We start from the raw sequence: 23356 nt of genomic DNA on the forward strand, positions 1-23356 counted from the left end.
CCCCTCCTCTGACCGGGGTCCTCGCAAACACTTTGCCTCCGAAACAACGTTGACAAGCTCCCTCTGTGCGGTGCTGTGTGGACACAGAGGACAGAGCCTCGTCTCCAGCAGATGTCTCGTGGCGCCGACTATAAATAAAGCCAATGAGACCAGCCGGCCGCTGACGAGCACAAGCCGCCGCGAGGCCGTGTTAGCTTTGCAAAGGGCCTGTCTAGTCTTGGCACGGCAGGCGGGCTAACATTTGGCGGGCCCTGCGTCGAAGCCTGTGAGCTTTGTGTTTAGGGTTTGGGAGGAAAATAAAGATTGTAGCCTCTAGATTTGAGGTTTGATCAAAAGTTGCTTTCCGTGTCGGAGCAGGTGGGAGAGGAAATGATGGAAGCTGAGGTGCACAACTCGCCTGAGGAAACACAAACAGTGGAAAACATGTCATGCATTGTTAATTTCTCCTCTGTGCAGTAACATATAGTACATTTAACACGTGTTTAAAGCCCCCCTCCAGACAGTTTTTCTTTCCCAAACAGAGAATGGGGGGTGTGGTTAATAGTCAGACGTAATTCATTACCATGGCAACCAGATTGCATCGTTTTTCAACCCAGTTTAGATGAATTTACTGTTTTCTGTTTGAAATGCAGTTTCGGGACATTTTGGAGGAAAATATGCTCCAATCATAACATGGCAAACTGCAGCCCAACAGGCAACAACAGCTGTCAGTGTGTCAGTGAGCTGACTTGACTATGACTTTTCATTCACATATTTTGAGGTCAGAGGTCAAGGGAGCCCTTTTGAAAATGGCCATGACAGGTTTTCCTCGCCAAAATTTTGCGTAAGTCCTTTGCAACAAGCTAGTATTCACTCTATAGCTTTAAAACTCTACAACGCCGCAACCTAAAAATCACAAGTTGCGTTAATGCGTTAAAGAAATTAATGGCGTTTGGGGCAAACTAATGGACTTTATGGCATATGAGATGTATTTCTCTCCATCAGCTAAAATGTATGACATCATAAAGCTTGAATTATGTAAACAGAAATGTCCACTAACAGTTAATTTGTCCGTTTGTACATGGTAAAGTTTATCAGCCTATTTTATCTGTAGTTTGGGATTTATCCTATAATTATTAATACTGTCAATGTGTACTTTATTTATTATAATATTTATATACATATATATATATATATAATAATTATTATATATATATTTATATAATTATTATATATAAACATATTATTATTATTATTATTATTAATAAAAAATATTTTTTTTTAATATAATAAATATTATACATATTATATATTTGTTATAATAATAATAATATTTATTATTATTTTATAACAAAATATTTATTATTATTATTATATAATATTTATTATTATTTATTATAAAACATAAATGAACATCTAATGTATTTAACGTAACGTAATGTGCCATTAAATGTGGTGCAACAGTCAGAGAGGAGTGCACTAGTGTAGCCTTGTGTTTCATTGATGACCCTGACAATCCCAAAGGACATTGTCGGCCCGGGGGCCTGTCTGTCTCTATTTAAACCACTCTAACAGCGCCTTGTTTGGAGAGGAGAGACTTCCACTTGCCAAGACAGTGTAGGCACTCTCAATTAAGATGTAATGCTGCACCGTTTTACTGCACATTTCATTGTAGGACGCGCCCGCAGTTGGCGCTTTATGAAGGAAAATATCGGCCGTAACATGGAACACTTGCAGCGTCTCTTATCATGTGATATTTCAGCGCTGATAAAATGGCCAATACACAAATCACCTCCTCCTGCTTTTTATAAGAAACATTCAGAGTATAAGTAGGAACACTTTAATTTCATGTTCCATTACACGCCGTCTAAGCGCACAATTACACCGAGGCACATTTCTCTGCGTTAAGTCTGACAGAAAAATCAAAGACAAAGATTGAAGATTTAAAAAAAAAAAAAAAAAGGGGCCGACGACAGATTGTCACAGTGAATCAGTGAGGAGTCAGGAAGAAGGTGCAGGGCGGGAGACGGGGAGGCGTCTTTATGAAAAACCTCAGTCAGAGTCCACAGTGCATCATGTGAGAGGTGTGTCCTCTATCCTGAATGTACCAGGGTCTGGTTGGATGGATGTAATCCACTCAGTATCCAGAAGGAAACACCCAAACAAACTCTCATATGAACCCTTTCTGACCTTTCTAAAAACTAATAGAGGACGTACTGATTGTACGTGATTTTGGTGCAGTCGGATGTTTGCACAGTATGCATTTTCCTTGTAGTCAAAACTACATTAAAAACAAAATGTATCTCAATGGTTAAACCCTAAATAATGGGCGACCTGCACGACTGAATGTTGAAGCCAATGTGAAAGCACGGCAAGCTGCACTTCCTCTAATGGCCACTAGATGGTGCCTTCAAGAGAACTTCATTTAAGTCAATGAAAAAAACCTTCAACTTATCTCTTTATAGGAAAAGGTCAACATTTTGGGAAATACACGTATTCTCTTTCTTGAAAGTTCGATGAGAAGATCAACCCTCACTGTGTGTCACGACTGTAGCAGGAGCCAGGAGGCTATTAGCTTAACATAAAGACTGGAAGCAGGGGGAAACAGCTAGCCTAGCTCTGTCCCAAGTTAAGAAATACACCAATATCTAAAGATTACAGATGTTGTGTGTCATCTTATTTTATGTCATTTTAAACCAGTTATTTTGTACATATTTTTTGTAGTATTTTTTATATTTTTATTGATTTTTTTAATTATTTTTCCTGACTTTTGCAGTACAGACTTTTTTGTATGCACCAAACACCAAGGCAAATTCCTTGTATGTGAAAGCCTACTTGGCAATAAACCTGATTCTGATTCTTAACAGAACCCATCATTAGAGGTGCTGGTACTGTTGTAGTCAGTTTTAAAGCTTTTAAACCAGAAAATCTAATGAATCCATCGGTACCAACAATGTCATACCAGCTTGTCATGAAGGAAGTTAAATAACGCTCCAAACTTACGCTAAATTTTGGCAAGGAAAAACTGTCATGACCATTTTCAAAGGGGTCCCTTGACCTCTGACCTTCAGATATGTGAATGTAAATGGGTTCTATGGGTACCCACGAGTCTCCCCTTTACAGACATGCCCACTTTATGATGATCACATGCAGTTTGGGGCAAGTCATAGTCAAGTCAGCACACTGACACACTGACAGCTGTTGTTGCCTGTTGGGCTGCAGTTTACCATGTTATGATTTGAGCATATTGTTTTATGCTAAATGCAGTACCTGTGAGGGTTTCTGGATCAATATCTGTCATTGTTTTGTGTTGTTCATTGATTTGCAGTAATAAATATATACATATATTTGCATTAAGCAGCATATTTGTCCACTCCCATGTTGATAAGAGTATTAAATACTTGTGTAAAAATGTGTGATTAATTTGAGATTAATCGTAATAAATATTTTATCGATTGACAGCCCTATTATTTACTTGATTAACAGGAGACTCAGCCTATCTAAGACAATCTTGATGGTTGCTGCTTCCTTGTTTCATTAGCTGAAAAGATGGCAGCATGAAGAAACTCAAGGCTTCAAAACATCTATTTAGAAATGTTATTATTTAGTTTCTGTATTACCAGGACAAAGAAAGTAGAAGGAAAAGACATATTGTACATCTCCCTCTATGTGTTGCCTCATTTGTATTAAACACTGCCAACAGTAATCCTACAAAATCAATTAATAACTGAGCAGCGACTGCCACAGCCGGAGATTCGTGTTGTTTGCCCTTGCACGCACGAGTTACTATCTTAACTTGGCAGCTGACACTTTGCCAGAGTGGATGTGCTGAGAGGTGTATTAGAAGTGATAATGAAGAACACACTTCCAGTTGAGAATGAGGCAATTAAAGAGGGGTGTAAACAGCAGAGGGAGGACTGAGTGTGACTTCCCTCCTGGGGGAATCCTCCCAACATCTCTCACACCTGAGAGGTTCTGCGGAGAGCGCTCGCTCTGACGAGGATGCTTGATGACAGTTAGCGACAGGAGGATGTAACACAGTCGTACAGTGCAGTGGGATGACAGCCAGGAGACGGAGAGCAGCACTCAGCGGCACACATTTAAAGAGCAACTTGCAGGTTGAAAACATTAATGCAGGATTTAATATCTTTTACAAGACATAAGGGCAAAATTAAGCGGGAAAATAGACGTTTTGAGCAATGCTCTTAAAAACATGTCGTCATACGCGTTATATTACGTAACATAAGGGAGTCGACTCTGACTCTGACTCAGTGAGCTACCTCCGATTCTGAAAAGTGAAGCCAACGCTGAAGTGTCTTAAACTTGCATTCTTTTTAACAGCCAGCAGGAGGCGACTCCTCTGGTTGCAAAAAGAAGTCTGATCGTATAGAAGTCTATGAGAAAATGAGCCTACTTCTCACTTGATTTATTACCTCAGTAAACATTGTAAACATGAATTTATGGTCTCAATAGCTAGTTTCAAGTCTTCTTCAATACAGCATGATGTTCATTTAGTAAATTATGGTCCCATTTAGAGTCAAATAGACCATAAAGCAGGGGATGCTTTTTTTTTTGCTACCACGGCGTTGTCCGGTCTGGGAGTTGTCACTTCTGGTTGCAAATAACCAACCTTTCTTTTTTTTCTTTTTCTTTCTTAAATTTTCATCACAAACAAAAAAAGTAACATCTACAGACAGACTCACAAACATACCAACCCCACATACAGAAAACAAGCATACAATTAAATTAAAATATATTATATATATACATAATAATAATAATAATAATAATAATAATAACAATAATAATAATAATGAAAAATAAAAAATAATGAAAAATAATAATAATAATAATAAAAATAAAAAAAGACAACCACCAGAAGAAAACTTCAAACTCTTCTCAGAATATTGCGAATATTGTCTTTTTGTCCTAAAAAAAGAACTATATGTAGGCTTAAAGGTGTGTGGCGTGGCAATGTAAGATCAATACCCAAATATAGTTCATTTTATTTTGCTGTATTGTTTTGTTGTGAAAATATTCAATAATAAATAGTAAAAATAATTAAAGTTCACTCTTAATCTTGGAAATTGTAGTTTGATAAGATTTTTCTTTTTTAACTTAGAAAGACACACTAGAGTCTTTTTTTTTGACACACTATACTATGACTTTTTTTGCATTGTTTTGACATACTATGCTTTGACTTTTTCCACATACTATACTTTGACTTTTTTTTCAACATACTATGTCATGACTTTTTTTTTATTTTTTCCCATATAGGCTACTATACTTAGACTTTTTTGTATTTTTTTCACATACTATACTTTTACTTTTTTTCCACATACGATGTCATGACTTTTTTGTATTTTTTTTTTCCATATAGGATACTATACTTTGACTTTTTTTTCAACATACTGTTCTATGACTTTTTTTGTATTTTTTTCCACATATTATACTTTGACTAGATTTTTTAACACACTAGCTTTTTTCAGCGCTTTCAATCGCATCTCATGGTCTTCATCAGCAGAGTTTGTTGTTGTTGTTGTTGTTGTTGTTGTTGTTGTTGTTGTTGTTGTTGTTGTTGTTGTTGTTGTGGAGCCCACAGACATTTATTATTATACATTACTGGTCTATAGTGGAGCCAGCTGTGTTTGGCTCTGTGATCTTTTTACTCAGGCAGTCCTCCGGGGGCTCAGCGGCGGGGTCCTTCACTGCTGATGACGTCACTGGTGATTTGGAAGATGTTGTAGGTGAAACTCTGTCAGACTGAAACTACCTTCTACTTTAGATTAATGATAACACATCTACACTAATGCGCAGTTCGTACTATAAGCCACAGAATGGAACAAACTGTACATACAGCAAACTGAAAGGTGAGCTCGTTGTTGATTTCTCGTCTCTGAACAGCCTCTAGTAGCTTTAGACTGTAAATCCGTTAGTTAATTAGCCGCTAGCTGCCAGACTGCGTTGAAAAATCACCTGTTTTAAAGTTTAACTCGGTTAACGACACTATTAATCACCACCTAATGCTTAACTTTAAATAGTTTCTACTTCATATGGTTCTTATGACTTATTCGGCTTATAATAACTTTTAAAACTAGCACGTTATGTGTGTTATAATCGGTGATACAATGCTCGATATGTGGCTACGTTGGTACAGAAAGACCAACCTAGGAGTAATTAAAGTTAATTAATAAGTGTGATGCTAATTGGATTAATGTTTTGAAGCCTGGGGCTTCTTAATAAAGACTCTTCTTGTGCCATGTTGTTGTGGGTGTGGATGTTTGCCAGCACGCAAGGCTAAATAATTGCCATGTTAGTGAAGGGAGTTTTGTTTTTCTCCATACAATCAGAGAGGATAAGATGGGGTAACATGAGATTACACGCAACACAAGTCTGAGGTTGCACCATTTAAACAGGAAATTAGTGTTAGCTCGGTGATTTTAGCTCATCTGGCTGCTTTCATACAGATAATATGGAGAGAATCAGCTTTCTGTTGTTAGTTTTTGTTATCCACTGGATTTCAGGTTGCAATAGTGTGTCCCTTGTATTTTAGCTCAACTAGACAGTGAAACATCTCTTACACCAAACAGAACACTATTTAGTTTAGTCAGCCATGCTATATGCTATATGTTAGACTTGTCTATAGTTTTTGCTTTGATTTTATTTATTCAATTTTTATTTTTTTTATTTATTTATTTGCACATATATAAAACTGCACAAAATCCAGTCAATGAAAAAAAAAAAAAAATTGTGTGAGGAGAGGTCAAGAAGCCACAGGATTATACAAAGGACCCCCAACCCAACCCCAGGAAGAAAAAAAACAATAACAAAAAAGGAAGAAAGATCTAAAGCAAGGGTGCCCAAACTTTTCCCTTGGAGGGCCAAAACTGGAACTCAATGGAGGGCCACGGGCCAAAATTAAACACTTATTTTGTTGTATTATTAAGATGCAAAATGTTACTGGGATCCCAAGTTCCCTTAATTGAATATGTTTTACATAGTTAGCCCCTTAAAACCCACCTGCTGAATACAATTGGGCTCATTTATGCAATTTATTCATTTCCAAGACTGTTTATGGACCCCATTATGTAGAAATATTAAAGTACACCATTTTTAGAATAGGCCAAAACGAGCCAAAACGGCATAGGATTATTGTGAAGTGGGCATGTCTGTAAAGGGGAGACTTTTCAGTCACATATCTTGAGTTCAGAGGTCAAGGGACACCTTGACAAATGGCCATGCCAGTTTTTCCCCACCAAAATTTAACCCAGCTTCAGATTGTTAGCCTCCTTCCTGACAAGCTAGTACGACATGATATGGTACTAATGGAGTCCTTAGGTTTTCTAGTTTCATATGATGCCACTATCTTCTAACCATAAACCCAAGCCTGGTACGGCCTCAAAAAGACAGTAAAGTCGGTTGGGTCTTTTAATAAAAAAAGAAGAATTTGCTAACATCTGGCGGGCCAAATCTAATCTGATGGGCCCCACTTTAAACAGCCCTGATCTAAACTAACATCATTTTAAAAATACAACAAAAGTTAAACAACAACAAGAAGTACACTAAATGTTAAGAAAAACCTAACCAAACAGTGGAAAACAATCCAATAAAAACAATGAAATACATACAAAAAACAGTACAGAAGAAAATAAAATATATCTAAACATATCAAAAGATAATTAGACATCATTAATTAAATGTGATGAAAATTTCCTTTTAAAATGTTCTAAGGTTATCCACTTGATTTCAGGATATCACTAAAGATGCAGCTTCAATACGTGTGAAAACAACTCTTACACCAGCCAGAATATAATTGAATTGATGCTATAATGTTTAGTAAGACTTGTATTATAAGATGCAGCTTTAATTGGATCTGATCTGACTATTTGTTTCTCAGCTTCAGGTCAGACTACAGCAGAGTCCTACGGCCCAGCCATGCCTCAGAAACCCCAGAAGAGCGCCCAGACGGCCCACTACATCGAGGTGGGAGGGTATCAGTACTGGCCCGTGCTGGTGCCCCGAGGTATCAGACTGTACACCTACGAACAGATCCCTGTGTTTCTGAGGGAGAACCCCTACATCACAGATGGATACAGAGCCTACCTGCCCTCCAGGCTGTGCATCAAAAGGTGAGAAGTGATGTTGAAATACTTAATTAGTCTTTAAATGAGAAGTTGTTTTGTCTTTACCACTTTTCATAGAAGTTAAAGTGCAGCGTCAACTCCAGAGGTTAGCTTAGGGATTTTTAGGCCACGGCTGTCGCTGGCACAGAGGCATTATGTTTTCGTGTTCTCCGTCTGTACGTACCATCCTTGTGAACGCAATATCTCAGGAATGCCTAGACAACACACAAACTCTCACTTGGACTCAAGGATGTTAGATTTTGGTGGTCAAAGGTCACTGTGACCTCACGTCCGTCCCATTCTTGTAAAAGCAATATCTCAGGAACGCTTGGAGGAAATTATATAACATCAGGTGAAAACATCCACCTGGACTCAAGGATGTAATGTTTATTATTTTATTTTTTTATCAGCATTTTTGTCTTCTCAGACTACACTAAAACTGCAAAACAGTGTATATATAATCATGCATTTCAACAACAGAAGAGGTGGATGATTCGTGTTCTCCATCTGTACGTAGATGTTTTAATTTAAATGCTGTGATCTGTGCGGTTGAGATTACTGATCTCAGTCTGTAGAGGAGAATGACATATTATTTTAATCTGAGTGACTGTTTTAACGTTCTCTCCTCCGTGCAGCCTCTTCATTCTGTCCAATGAGACGGTGAGTATCTGGAGCCATCTGTTGGGCTTCCTGCTCTTCTTCTTCGTCGGGGTGTACAACATGTCCTCGGTGCTGCCGGCCATCGGCGCCTCCAAAGAGGATTACGTCATCTACTCCATTGGACTCTTCTGCTTCCAGGTACAGGACTAGATTAGGATGTTGTCTTACATTTTGACTAGTTGATATTACAGTAAGGCTTTGCTGTGCTTAGGATTACAGCTGGCATCCACAATGTTTTTTTAGTTCATATAGTGTTAATTAATCCCTCTGTATGGTTGACTAAAAACACAAAAACCAGCACAGTAATCGTGCCTCTCCTTAGTCAGCTATTCTCAAATGATGATCATCTTGTCGGGTCAGATTTGTGCACTTAACGCTGCCAATTAAGTCTGCTTAATATAGAGACGAGAAAATGGCAGTGACTGAGCCAGACAGATGACATCATGTCGAAAGTTGAGCTTTTCCCTTTGGGGGACAGAAAAAAATAAATGACTCAATAAATAGATAAATAATTATCCCATTAAATGTACCAAAAATAATATAAAAAAATAAATGTAAGCATTAATTAATTGATAAATTGTGACATAAATTGATTATTTCTGTTTTAATTTGCTTCTTTATTTATTTACCTTTATTTAATTCCTTTATCTACTGTTTTATTTACTACTTTTAAAAAAAATGTTATAGTCGATCTATGCACTGAATGACAGCCCCCTCATTTACATAATGAGGCAGAAATGCATAGAGATCTGTTTAAAGAAAAGAATACAGAAATAAATAAGTTTGGAGAAATAAATGGGGGAAATAATGCATAAATAAAAAAAATGCATACATTTAAAAATGAATAAATACATAAAAAAAATAAACTGAAAATATATAAATGCAAAAATAAATAAACAAATTTAAGTTATTAAAAATAAATAAAAGTGAAAATTAAATAGAGTAGATTTAGGGGGAATTAAAAAAAATAATAATCAATTTGTCACATTTTATCAATTAATTAATACCTATATTTATTTTTTATATATTCTTTTTACATTTAATTGCAAAATTATGTATTAATCGAGTCATTTATTTATTAATTTATTTTAGATTTTGGCAGATTCCTTCCTCCATATTTCCCGGTGTTGCAGTGGATTTTTTAAATAAATTGCAGGAATCAACATAGTCATCTTTGATGTCATTAAACTCCACATTAAATACATCTCACATTACAAATTGTTTTATTTATTTTGTCATAGTTACAGATTTCAGGTTTAAGTGTAAATGTTTATCTAATAACAAAGCATGAACTTTAGACATGGTCACTTTTTTAGACCAAATTCTAGCTTTTTTTTTTTACTCAATTTAAAAAAATTAAAATAAAAAGGCTTAATTGCAAAATATATATTTCATGTCTTTTTAAAGTTCTGCCAGGTTTACCTAGGTGGCGCTGGTTTTATATATTATATTACAACAAGGTTTCTCCTTATGTTGAGCAATGTGGTGATTTCAAATTAGCCAAATATCCTGGAAACTGAATATGTGACAATTGCATGGTGTTACCTTAATCTGTGTGGTTACAGAAGGACATCAGACCTCATCCACATTATTGGCAGTTCTTCTCAACAAATGAAAAATAATCAGTCCAGCAGTTGGCTGAACGAGGCTTCGACAACCAGAGTCTTCAAGTCCAATTAAAAAAATATGGGTCTATTTAAAAAAAAAAAAAGAAGCAGAATATTGAGATGAAAACGGTCGGGAAGGGACACCTCTTGTTAAATCATAATATTTGTTATCTCGCGGTGGATATCACATTCTTTGCTGCTGTAATGCGTGACTCTCTTATTGTCTCACCATCCTCAGCTGTGTATGCTGTGTTCGGTGGGTTATCACCTGTTCTGTTGCCACCGCTCGGAGAAGGCCAGCCGCCGCTGGATGGCGCTGGACTACGCGGGGGTTTCCATCGGCATCCTGGGCTGCTACGTCCCCGGAGTCTTCTACACCTTCTACTGCAATAATGTAAGTTCACCTTCAGATGGCAGTTCACTTCTTTGATTTGTTGTCACTGATTTGTCTCCATATCTGTGTGCCAATTTGGGATTTTTATTTCTTTTATGTTGAAAGCTTATCAGAAAATTCACCAGCTATTTCACCCGTCATCGCATTAGACTAGATAAGATAGACTTGGAAACAAAATGAGCATCTACTATGCACAAAGGAAGCATGAAAAATAAGAATAAAAGGTACTAAAGAAGTTAACGAAAATGGCAATAAATTAAATACATAAAAAATCGCAATACATATCGAATCGCCACCCAAGTATCGTGACAATATCGAATCGGGGAATCGAATTGCAACCCATTGCAAAGAGGGAACATAGCATTTGTTGCAGTTGCTCGTCATCCCTTGCGGTTGGCTCGTCAATATTGCGGTTATTGCGACAGCCCGACATAAACTAGTGAACTCTTTTGTATGGTTCTGCCAAGTCGGCCATCTGGCTGACGCGCAGGAACCGGACACACAGTGTGGAGTTGGTACCGGTTTCGGAGGCCCGACTGAGGGTGGAATACACTTGTTATCAGATGATGGAGAATGTGCAGGCTTTCATTTGCATATGGACTGTTAGGGGAGTTCCTCCTCCTCTGTTTGCATATCGAGGAGACACTGGAATAAGTAAACAAGATGATATTTTGGTACCAAACCATTTCTGATACTTGATGCTGCAATGCAGACACATTTGGACTGGTACCAAAAAAGCATTGAGATTTGATACTTGAGGCTTATTTTACTATTACACTCACTGCAGCTTGATGCACATTATAGATAATGTGAATATGTTTATGTGTGAGCGTCACTGCACGGATCACCGCTTTAGCGTCTAACCATCCCTGGAGACGGTTTAGCTCAGCGTCCTCGGCCTGAGAAGCCGTAATTGAATAAAGCTAAAGTGAAGCCCACAGTCTGGCTGTGCTGATTGACTCATTGTTCCTGGTGAATAAGCAACACGACACCTTTGCTGCGCTCGCCGTTTGGAAAACAGCCTCTGATGACAGCCGCCCACCACCATCTTTTTTCCCTTCCTGGTTGCTTCTCTTTTCATTTTTTCGTATTTATTTATTTTTTTACTCCTGAAGTATTTGGCCGTGCTTCTTACTGTTCGCTTTCCCCCGCATATTGGAAGCGCCGGGTTATTTTGCCCCCAGAACGCAGCTGAAATCTGCTCCAGCCCAAACCAGATGGCTGCGTTCACGGAGCGGTCCGTCACTCCTGTTCCCCACCATATGACGTTCGCAAGTCTGGGAGCTGTCTCAGCGAAGGGGGCCCCCCGTCCTTGCCAAGACTGGGGCTCCGCTTCTGGGTGGCTCCACTCCTGCGGCAAGCCAAGTCCCTTACAGAAAAAAACAAACTGATTTTTATATTTAGCCAGTGAAACTCTTGTCTCGTCAGAGTGTTTTAGAAATGCAGATTTGGAGAAGAGAACATGGTGTCTGTTAGGAGGAGAGCTTAAGAAATTTGGCTGGAGCCGAGCGGGGCCTTGTTCCTGGTGCAAATTTATTCACTGTGAAATTCAGCAGGACTCGTCACATGAGGACGTGTGACTGGACGGAGGCCTACATCCACACAAATGGACAGAAGGGACGGAGACGAGGCTGTCCAGACTGTGCACACTTACTTATAGAAGTTTAAGTAACAGCGAAGAGACAGTTGCAGACCTTTTTTTAGCACATACGTACATAGATCTTCACTGTTTTATCGAGGAAGTTTGTTATATCATCATATGCCTTTGCAAAGAAAATAAACCCACACGTGAAAAAACTTCAGACAACCTGAGGTGTTAATTTAAAAAAACATAAAAGAGGGAAAATGACCAAGTGATTTGGATCACAGAAAGCAGTTTATGGCTTCGACAAACAATTGTGTTCTTGATTAATCTGTCTTGTTTTCAGTCAATTGACCGATACTAAGTCCCGCCCCCCTTAGTTACTGTTGCTAGGTCAGACAAGCTTGACAAAAAGAAACACACTTCAGGGCGGCACAAAGCAGAGATGATATATCAAACTCAGACAAAATCATGCAGGTTCACCAAAAGAGCTTTGCCTCGCTGTTCCGCCGGTCCCGGCTGGGAGCCAACACCGACACCACACGGCTGGAGGCCCAGGCCATATTGCTGGGATCCATGCTAAATATCTGGACCTGTCGGGGACTCCGGCCACGAGCTACAGCCAATGAGAGCACGAGACACGGGTTGAGAGTAAACCTGGAGGAGGAGGGGTCGCCTGTAACAACAGGAACTTTGCTCTGTACCGAGCAAAGTTGTTGTTGCACCCAGAGGAATAAATAGTACAAAAGAGTGGAAACCAGTGGAAACAGACTATTTTGTGAACATGTGCCAACGACAACATCAGTAATGTGTCTCACGTATGGCATCAAGTCATTTACCGTGTATTCCTCGCATGTTTTCATGACAAAACGTAGTCTGGAGACATCTAGGATTCCTCCTGGTGAAAGATCTTGTAGTGTGTGACATCCTATCGTCGGTCAGTCATGTAGTGTGAAAACCACAACGAGTTAAATACTCCCGCTGTTTTGTTTTTTTTAAAGGTCTTGAATTAATTTTCTTGGATGTTTGAAAGGTTTTAGTTTGGGGCTGCTTAAAGCTGAACTAGGCAAGATTGGAGCAAAAATAATAAAAACAGTTATTTTATAAAACGGTCGCTATATGGTGACATTAGTACATGAAACAGGTAACCTGAAAAAAATCATGTTCCTCTGTATCCTCCGGTGCTCCTAACGGCATCTGCAGGATTTCACAGACCGGAGGAAAACAAGCAGTAAGAGCTGATCTGAGGTCTGCTGTCCAGCTGCTGTCTATGAGAGCCGGCTGTCAATCACTCGCGAACTTTGACCAAACGGTCAAACTAGGCAGCGCTGATCAAATATGAATCAATATTCTGTTACGTTAATGCCTATTTCTCTCCTCAGATGTTTTCAGAATCATCTCGTAGTGCACGGTTTAGCTGGAAAAGTAGAAAGTTTGTGACGCCATTGTGAAATCTGTTGAAGGAACGCCAAGTTCCGGCCACATTTTTGCATGAAAAATTAGGATTAATTTATTATCAAAATAGTTGCCGATTATTATCTGTCTATGGATTAATGGTTGCAGCTCTAGACTGCTGTGGCCTTTCAAAGCTCTTGAACCTGCAGATACCTGCAACATGTAAATGAAACAGAAGCCTTAACATGTTCTACCTTTATTGGGAATGTGACGTAGTGAGAAGCATCCACGTGTTCACTGTGAACAGGAAGGGAGTCTGCGTTTGTAACTGTGTACACGTTGTGATTTGACCTTTGACCTTCATGTCCCTGCAGTACTGGCGGCAGGTGTACCTGGTGACGGTCCTGGCCATGATCCTGGCCGTCTTCTTCGCTCAGATCCACCCTCATTACCTCAGCAAGCAGTGGAAGCAGCTGCGCTCGCTCATCTTCTGCCTGGTGGCCGGATACGGCCTCATCCCCACCGTCCACTGGATCTGCATCACCGGAGGCTTCTCCTCAGAGCTCGTCCAGGTGAGCACGCTCACTGTCGTCTCACTAACCATAATATTCACTTCCTTTTAGAGGTGAAATTTGATGTTGAGCTGTTTGAACATTCAATAGTTTCAAGCTGAAATCATTTGTTTTAGAAAAAAATCTGGAGGCAGAGATTCTTTGAGTTGAATTGATGTATGCTGTACTATCTCCTACTATTACTCATTGTTTTTTAGCCACAATATTTATTAGGGCTGCATGTGATTATCATAAAGTGGGCATGTCTGTAAAGGGGAGACTCGTGGGTACCCATAGAACCCATTTTCATTCACAAATCTTGAGGTCAGAGGTCAAGGGACGCCTTTTGAATATAGCCATGCCAGTTTTTCCTCGCCAAAATTTAGCGTATCTTTGGAGCGTTATTTAGCTTCCTTCATGACAAGCTAGTATGACATGGTTTTATAGTTTCATATGATACCAGTATTTTCACTCTAGCTTTAAAACTGAGTCGCTACAACCTAAAAATAGCAATTTGCGTTAATGTGTCAAAGAAATTTGTGTTAACTTTGACAGCCCTAATATTTATGCAACTGTGTAATTGTTATTCTTTTCAAGTTTTCTTCCCATATTCAGTAGCGTTCAGTCTCTAAAAGATAAACAACTTGCCAATATTTAGACTTAATTGTATCTAATAATTGTTATTTATACTAATAACTTAGCAGGATGAAGAGTCATTTGTGTTTTGTAGCTGCTGTTTAGTTTTGTCCACACATTGGTTAAATGAATATTTCTTCCCTTCAGGCTTTTGTTCCTCGAATCCTGGGGATGTATTTCATCGCTGCATTAGCTCTCATTTTCTACGTTTCTAAAGTTCCTGAACGCTACTTCCCAGGTGAGACTACGTTTTGATTTCTTCTGTTGTTCAGAGCAACTTTTCACTTTGTGCGTGTCTCATCTTGTGTTTTCCAGGTCTTGAAAATCTTAGGGTTGCACAAAATACCTGAAATACACCCTTATGCACATCAGTCATACTTAAGTCTTAAACTCATTTGCTAGATTTAAGTCTGTAAAAGTAACCGTTTTATAAAAGACAAATGTTAAAGAACCTTTTAGAAACTGTCTTTACATACAGTACAGACAATACTGTATGTCAGTAATATGTAGCCAAAGTCTAATTATTAGACTCTGGTTTTATTTCCACCTGTGTGATGTTGCTGCAGGTCAGCTGAACTACCTGGGCTCCAGTCACCAGGTGTGGCACCTGCTGCTGGTCCTGATGTTTTACTGGTGGCACCAGTCGTCGTGTTTTATCATGGCGTACAGACACACTCAGCCATGCCCCGACGCCTCCAACCACGCCTAGGACGCTGCTCTGCACACGGGGATCCTGGACTCTGTTAATCTGTAAGCTGCACTATTATTTTAAAGCTACTGTATGAGAAGATATTTTATACAGGGGGTCTTAAAATGACAATTTTATGGCATACTGTACTATGACTATTTTTCGTCACATTTTTCGACATACGATACTATGACTTTTTTTTAAACTTTTTTCGACATATTATAGTATTACTTTTTTCGACACATTTTTCGACATAATATACTATGACTTTTTGTGTGACATTTTTAAACATACCATACTATGACTTTTTTGACATAGTATACTATGACTTTTTTTCACAACATTTTTCGACATACTATTCTATTATTTTTTTGTGACATTTTTAGACATACTATACTATGACTATTTTTGTAACATTTTTAGACATACTATACTATGACTATTTTTCGTCACATTTTTCAACTTACTGACAGCAACAGCAACAGCAAACCCATTAAGCAGAAAGGCCGTCACGCACACTATGCTATGACTCTACTCTGACTTTTGCCATACTACTATGGTGTACTTAGGCTGGTGAGGACAGCTGGCTCTGTTTAGCACAGAGCTGATTCCCTTATGTCAGTGGCAGAGAGAAGGACCCTAAATAAACTGCATGTCACATAGACAGAGAAGTATTTTCAGTGCCAGACTTAAGAAGTCTTTTGTCGCCCAGGCCATAAGGCTCTGATTCTGACATTTAACTGCTGGAGCTGCTGGTCAGTTACTGGCTATGTTAACCTTTGCAGAATTTGCTTTTGAATTTCTTTACACTGTATATTTTCCACAGTAATATTTATTCTTGCACTCTTTTTACTTTTTAATTACTTTTTAATCACCTTACATTTGCAATACCTGCACTGTTAATCATCTTGACTTGGCTAGACTGTCACTTCACTGCTGTGTTTTTATCTATTTTTTAAATCTTATTCTTATGTTCCTGTGTATCAGTGTTTTGTTTTGAGTTACTGGGCGCGTCGGGATCAATAAAATGTCTGTCTGTCCGTCAACTTTTTTATGACATACTATGACAGAGTGGTAGTATATATACCATAAAAGTCACAGTAGTATGCCACAAACATGTCATAAAGTCATTGTATGTCATAACACACGGTATAATATGTCCAAAAAAATTGTATAAAAAGTCATAGTTAAGTATGTCGAAGTAATTTATGAAAAAGGCATGTCGGAAAATGTCATGAAAAAAGACAAAAAAATCATAAAGTATGTTGGAAAATTTTATTAAGTTTTTTTTTTTGAAAAAAAAAATTGTTAGAAAAAGTCATAGTATAGTATGTCGAAATATTTTCGGGAAAAACAGTCATAGCATGTCGAAACATTTGATGAAAAAAAGTCATAGCATAGTATGTCGACAAATTTCGTGGAAAAAAAAAAGTCATAGCATAGTATGTCGAAACATTTGATGAAATTAAGTCATAGTATAGTAGGTCGAAACATTTGATGAAATTAATTCATAGTATAGTATGTCGAAAAATTGTGAAAAAAGTCATAGTATATAATGTCGAAAAATCTCTGAAAAAAAAGTAGTTGAAAAATGTAAAAAAAAAAAAAAAATGTCATACTTTAGTACGTCGTAAAAATGTCTAGAAAAAGTCATAGTATACTATGTTGAAAAATTGTGAAAAAAAGTATTAGTATAGTATGTCAAAAAATATCGTGAAAAAGTCATATTATAGTATGTCGAAAACTTTTGTGAAAAAAGTCAGTATAGTTTGTCAACAAATTTTATGAAAAAAAAGTCATAGTATATAATGTCGAAAATATTCGGGAAAAAAGTAATATGTTGAAAAATGTAAAAAAAAAAGTCATATAGTATGTCGTAAAAATGTCACAAAAAACGTCATAGTATATAATGTTGAAAATTTTCGGGAAAAAAGTAATATGTTGTAAAATGTAAAAAAAAAAAAAAAAAGTCATATAGTATGTCGTAAAAATGTGAAAAAAAAGTCATAGTATATAATGTCGTAAAATGTCTAGAAAAAAAGTAATGTTGAAAACTGTAAAAAAAAAAAAAGAAAAAAAAAGTCATACATAAAAGTATGTCTTTAAAATGTCACAAAAAAGGATGCGTATAGTATGTCAAAAAATATCGTGAAAAAGTCATATTATAGTATGTCGAAAACTTTTGTGAAAAAAGTCAGTATAGTTTGTCAACAAATTTTATGAAAAAAAAGTCATAGTGTAGTATGTCGAAAATTTTCGGGAAAAAAGTAATATGTTGAAAAATGTAAAAAAAAAAAAAAAAAAAATCATAGTATGTCGTAAAAATGTAGAAAAAAAGTCATAGTATATAATGTCGAAAATTTTCGGGAAAAAAGTAATATGTTGAAAAATGTAAAAAAAAAAAAAAAGTCATATTAGTATGTCGTAAAAATGTAAAAAAAAAGTCATCACATAATATGTCGAAAAATGTCTGAAAAAAGTCATAGTATATAATGTCGAAAAATTTCGTGAAAAAAGTAATATGTTGAAAAATGTAAAAAAAAAAAATCCTATAGTATGTCGTAAAAATGTCACAAAAAAAGTCATAGTATATAATGTTGAAAATTTTCGGGAAAAAAGTAATATGTTGAAAAATGTAAAAAAAAAAAAAAAAAAAGTCATAGTATGTCATAAAAATGTAAAAAAAAAAAAGTCAGCATAATATGTCGAAAAATGTCTGAAAAAAAAGTCATAGTATATAATGTCGAAAAATGTAATGAGTATAGTATGTCGTAAAAATGTCAAAAAAAGTCAAAGTATAATATGTCGAAAAATTTCAGGGGGAAAAAGTAGTGTTGAAAAATGTAAAAAAAAAAAAGTCATACTTTAGTACGTCGTAAAAATGTCTAGAAAAAGTCATAGGATACTATGTCGAAAAATTTCGTGAAAGTTATAGTATAGTATGTCGAAAATGTAATGAAAAAAAAGTCATAGTATATAATGTCGAAAAATTTTGGGAAAAAAGTAATATGTCAAAAAATGTAAGAAAAAAAAAATCATACTACAGTATGTCGTAAAAGTCAGAATAGTATGTCAAAAAAAATCCTTGAAAAAGTCATAGTATGTCGTTAAATTTGATGAAATTAAGTCATAGTATGGTATGTCGTAAAAATGTCACGAATAAAGTCATAGTACACTATGTGGTAAAAAGTCATACTATAGTTTGTTGAAAAGTGTCATAATTAAGACATAGTATAGTATGTTAGACGCCATCGTATTTGATGCCAGCTTTCAATTTTATGTTACAGACACATTTTATTTGCCCTAATTCTGATAATTTTAGCCTTTAATTCTTTCATTGTTCAAACCATTTTCTCTTTGTTTAGGTTGGTGAATGGCTGCAGCATTCCAGCATGCACAAGTGGAAGACTAGGCGACACCATGGACATGTCTTCAAGTCTTCAAGTGTCCCCAATCAGACCTGTGACCTCCAGGATGTGAGGTGACAAGTGTCGAGAGTATGTTTTTTTAAGAGAAGACAGGCCCTCTGAGCGATTGTAGGTAAACAGTCACTGTGGCTGAAACTAATTTTTACCATACAATCTAGGGATGTCACGAGAATCAATACTTTGGTACCAAGTCGACGCAAAAATTCAGAAAACGTGACGGTACTCTTTTTTTCTACAGTGCCGCAGTAATCTCACTATCGACGCACCCTTTTTTCCCTGATAATACTACGTTGTGAGCAACAAATCCTTGTTGAAATAGGCAGGACGAAAGCTAGTTAGCATTAGCAGCCCGTGGGCGACACGGTCCTGCGGAGCTAACGGCTAACGTACAGAGGTTGCATTGAGTTACGTTATGATTCCTTCAAGCTCTATTCAGTAAAAATTAGTATTAGGCGAAGGTAAAATTTGAACGTTATCGTGATGTGTTCAAATGTAATATTGTGAAGATGTTTTCACAGCAATTTAAAACAGATATTAGAGAGGGAGTTATGAGCTGTTTAACTTCCTAACACAAGCTCTAAGTGTTGTTTTGTTTTTTACCCTAGTATCGAATTGGGTATTGAGAATCGTGGATTTTCACTGGTATTGGTATCGACTACTAAATTTCTGGTATCGTGACATCCCTAATCTCTAATCGCCACAAACAACTGAAACTGCAGTCAAACTACAAAATCTCCAGAATTTGCACTGCGTTCAAATTTCTTTAAATAACTTTAAAAGCAGCTTTTTAATCACAGATGCAGCTGCAAACAAAAACAGTCTTAAATCATCAAGGTTGGCAAGTTTAGTCAAGTAGCATTTTCTTGTTTTTATAAGAGATCATGTTTCTCTAAGTGCCTGTCAATGAATCATGTAGCTCTTGTTAAGTTATGTAAATGTTTTGCTCCCAAAATGCCCAATAATTCAACACATTTTTAAAGGGTAATTAGCCAGTGGTTCTTTATCTGAGAAGCGATTACCACCCCCAAAAAAATCTATTTTGAATCTAGTTCCATTTTATGAGGTTTCCTTCAGTAAGTAATCAAGTCAAAAGACCTTTTAAAGGGAAAATTAAATGTTTTAATGTCACTGCTTTGCACAGTTCTGCTAGAAGTCCGAGTGGATGTGATTAAACAAATCTTGTTTTTACAGTGTTGATCTGCTCAACTCAAATCATTTCTATTAGATTTACTTTATTTAAAAGTCATTTGTGGTGAAACTGTGACGTATCTCCTAATGAGAACAAGCAAAAACTAACCAGTTATTAATTCATGTTTAGGTAGAAAAACCAAAGACTGTTGTGGAGCAAAGCTCTAATTGTTATCTTCATCAGTTTAAAATGAAACAACCTAAATGTAAAATCATCAGTTTATTTTACATTTAGGTTGTTTCATTTTGTCCTTTTGCAGTATTGATGTTTCTGTTTCAACAGATTGTTTTAGTCCCAGGATGGTGATGTGTAATTACTCTAAATACAGGTACTACAAAGAATCATGAACTGCAGATGTGTAAGTACCTGACGCTCCAGAATTTAATGTTTTCATGTGTTGGGCTGTTCACTACTGGAATGTTTTCTTCAAGAAAAAAGTTTTATTGTAAATTCTCTCCCTCATATCTTTATTGTATTATTTTCCAGCCCTAACCAGTGAAAGTTGAGGCTTATTAAGATAGTGAGTGGTCAGTTTTTGTGTGTTAAAGGGATAGTTTGGGTGTCTTGAAGTGGGGTTGTATGAAGTTACTTAATACCGTAGATGACGATCGCTTGGAGAAGCAGACAGGAGTTACTGAACGGGGTCTGCAGCAAAATGGATTTTAGTCACCTAAAAGAAAGGTCCACTTAAAAAAATTCAATATCAGTTGAAGTGTACGCTATATATAGAATATTTGTGCCGGTTTACCTCGCCGTGAGACAGCTACACAGTCTATGTTTCCGTTATCTATGCTCTCGCCAAAGCCACCAGACTCCATTGAAAAAAGCTGTAATTTGACCTCGTAGAACACGGGAGTTGCTGATCTAACGCTGCTTCGATCGGTTAGTTTGTTTGTGCTGTTGTGTGACTTTGGTTAGTTCAGATTCACCAAAGTCACACAGTAACACATACAACTAACCGATGGAGGCAGCGGTAGACCAGCAACGCCTGTGTTCTGAGATGGAAAATTACAGGTTTTTTTCAATGGAGTCTGGTGGCTTTGGCGAGAGCATAGATGGATACAACGGCTTCAGTTCCCCGTTGGAGAGGGCTGTCTCACGGCCAGGTAACGCAGTGAAAGTATTCTAAATATAGCGTACACTTAAACTGATACTGATTTTTTTTAGGTGTCTAAAATCCGTTTGTCTGCTGCCCCCGTCCACAGCAGTACATCGCTTTGCTCCAGCGCTGGTGCTCCTGTCTGTTTCTACGAACTGGGGGCGTACCGACCGCCATCTACTGTAAGTAACACACTGACTATGGAGAAGTACCTCATACAACCCCACTGACAAACACCCAAACTATCACCTTAAACTGTGTCCCAACTTTAAACCAATAATAATGTCTACATTATGAATTATGCTGACAGAGCATTTTACAAAAATGCATTCATACTTATACACTAAAAGAAACAGCTGAAAAGTAGAGAAAATAATGTTTTCTACAGACGTTTCAGTTGCCTACATGTATCAGTGTTGAAGTTCTAGCACACTACACCGGGAAAAAATGGTCTGTCATTGTATACACGAACCCGGGGAAGTACCGGAAGTAAACAAGTCATCATTACTGCGAAGCTAACGTTAGACTGACGTGGTGAAACAAGTAACGTCAGCTAAGTTAACACTAGTCTGGAGACGTTGCATCCATTTCAAGAGTGCTCAAAAATCAACAGATTTATTCTGTTACTGTAATTACTGACTTAGAATTAGTTTGTAATTGGGACACAGTTTTGTATTTAAAGATTAAAGCACTGATTTAACATTTTGAATTTCTGTTTCCACGTTGCATTGTTGTTCATATTGCAACTGCAACTTTCCTCTCCACTGTGCAGCCCTGTTGTTGTTCTCTACTGTACATTCAGATGCTATTTCTCTCTTTGTTAATAGTCACAACTGTTTTTGTAAAACTGCTTTATCTGCCTGAGCTGAGTTTCCCTGCTATGATAGATGCTCTCTCGTCAAACAGTGTTTTCAGACAATAACACACAGTACTTTTTTAGGGTGATGTGCAATGTTAAACCGTTGTTTTGTGTTTTAACGGCTTCATTCCAAAATGCAACGCGTCCATGTTGGATAGAAGTCATCTAAACGGAAAGGATCAAAATATCAAAAATACAAATTCTCTCATGTGTTTAAGTTTTGTATGCACGAGTCTTAAAGCATTTCTGTTTGTCATTTAATTACAGTACGTGTCCAGTTAAATGGTAGCGGTCTCATTTTGGAATGAAAGTCATTTGTTTTGTGTGAACTATTTAATGTTTTAGACGGAGACTAGTGTTCTAGAGACGCCCCGATTGATCGGCTGCCGATGCGATGAGGAGCTACTAAAGTACCGAAGCATATCAGCACAGCGGCCGGTCAGCAGACAAAAACACAACGTCGTGTTGACGGTGTTTCTGTAAACTCTCACTGCCGGGTAGACAAAGGTCTACACTAGTGTTGAAATGTATAAAGAGTTGTCACTGCAGGCAACAACAATGCTCGAACCGAAGTATGTGTTTTCAAATTGGTAGTTATTAATATCTATCTAGCGCTCGTTAGCTAGATAGTTATTTATTGCCAAATTGCTATCTATAAATAGCTATGGATAGCACTAGCTATCTGTTTAAATTGTTGGTTCTTGATTTAATGTAACTTTATTATTATTGTTTTTAGTACTCAATAGTGAAACCTGCAGTGTGGACCTGTGTTTACTCGTTCTAGTAATGAGAGTAATTACTAAAACACCGTTGACATGTGCTTGTGCACGATGACCGGCTGGTCTCACACTCAATAAGAGCTTTTCAAGGCTTAAAAACGGCGCACTTCTGCTCTACACGGAAGAGAGAACACAACATAACGCAATGCGGAAGCACCCTAGTTCAAAGAATAAGGTGACTAACAGCTGTAATCTGTGTCGGCGTAAAAAAAAACGTGATCGGGGCGTCTCTAAATGTTCTCTGGTGTTAGGATCTCAGATTGTTTTTGTTGTTCTGTATTTAAATTATTCATTATGAACCTGCTCTGTCTGTCTGTCGTTTTGTAGCGGCGGAAATTTTGTATCTCGATTTTTCATACCTGAGCAATCAAACTGCTGAACTTGACT

General features: G+C 37.2%; 1 protein-coding gene and 1 long non-coding RNA gene across 2 annotated transcripts in view; both read left to right on the forward strand.

The window, feature by feature from the left end:
* Nucleotides 1-23356, forward strand: part of LOC141769934 (uncharacterized) — a 368813-nt gene that overhangs the window by 17623 nt on the left and 327834 nt on the right. The window contains exon 2 of the long non-coding RNA XR_012594359.1: nucleotides 761-801. This is a non-coding gene — a long non-coding RNA (uncharacterized LOC141769934). The remainder of the gene's footprint in view (nucleotides 1-760; nucleotides 802-23356) is intronic.
* Nucleotides 5681-23356, forward strand: paqr3a (progestin and adipoQ receptor family member IIIa). The gene is made up of 8 exons (XM_074639466.1): nucleotides 5681-5849; nucleotides 7877-8108; nucleotides 8738-8900; nucleotides 10608-10763; nucleotides 14115-14312; nucleotides 15075-15165; nucleotides 15494-15677; nucleotides 18981-23356. The coding sequence occupies exons 1-7, from the start codon at nucleotides 5789-5791 to the stop codon at nucleotides 15634-15636; spliced, it is 1044 nt and encodes a 347-aa protein (XP_074495567.1). The 5' UTR covers nucleotides 5681-5788; the 3' UTR covers nucleotides 15637-15677; nucleotides 18981-23356.

Source organism: Sebastes fasciatus, chromosome 6 (assembly GCF_043250625.1).
Source record: "Sebastes fasciatus isolate fSebFas1 chromosome 6, fSebFas1.pri, whole genome shotgun sequence".
NCBI classification, from domain to species: domain Eukaryota; kingdom Metazoa; phylum Chordata; class Actinopteri; order Perciformes; family Sebastidae; genus Sebastes; species Sebastes fasciatus.

Bases quoted from the DNA above. Each gene is read 5' to 3' on its own strand.
- paqr3a (XM_074639466.1), top strand. From the start codon at position 5,789: ATGCGCAGTTCGTACTATAAGCCACAGAATGGAACAAACTGTACATAC. The intron at 8,901-10,607 runs GTACAGGACTAG...CACCATCCTCAG, and splicing joins TTGGACTCTTCTGCTTCCAG to CTGTGTATGCTGTGTTCGGT. The intron at 14,313-15,074 runs GTGAGCACGCTC...TCTTCCCTTCAG, and splicing joins TCTCCTCAGAGCTCGTCCAG to GCTTTTGTTCCTCGAATCCT.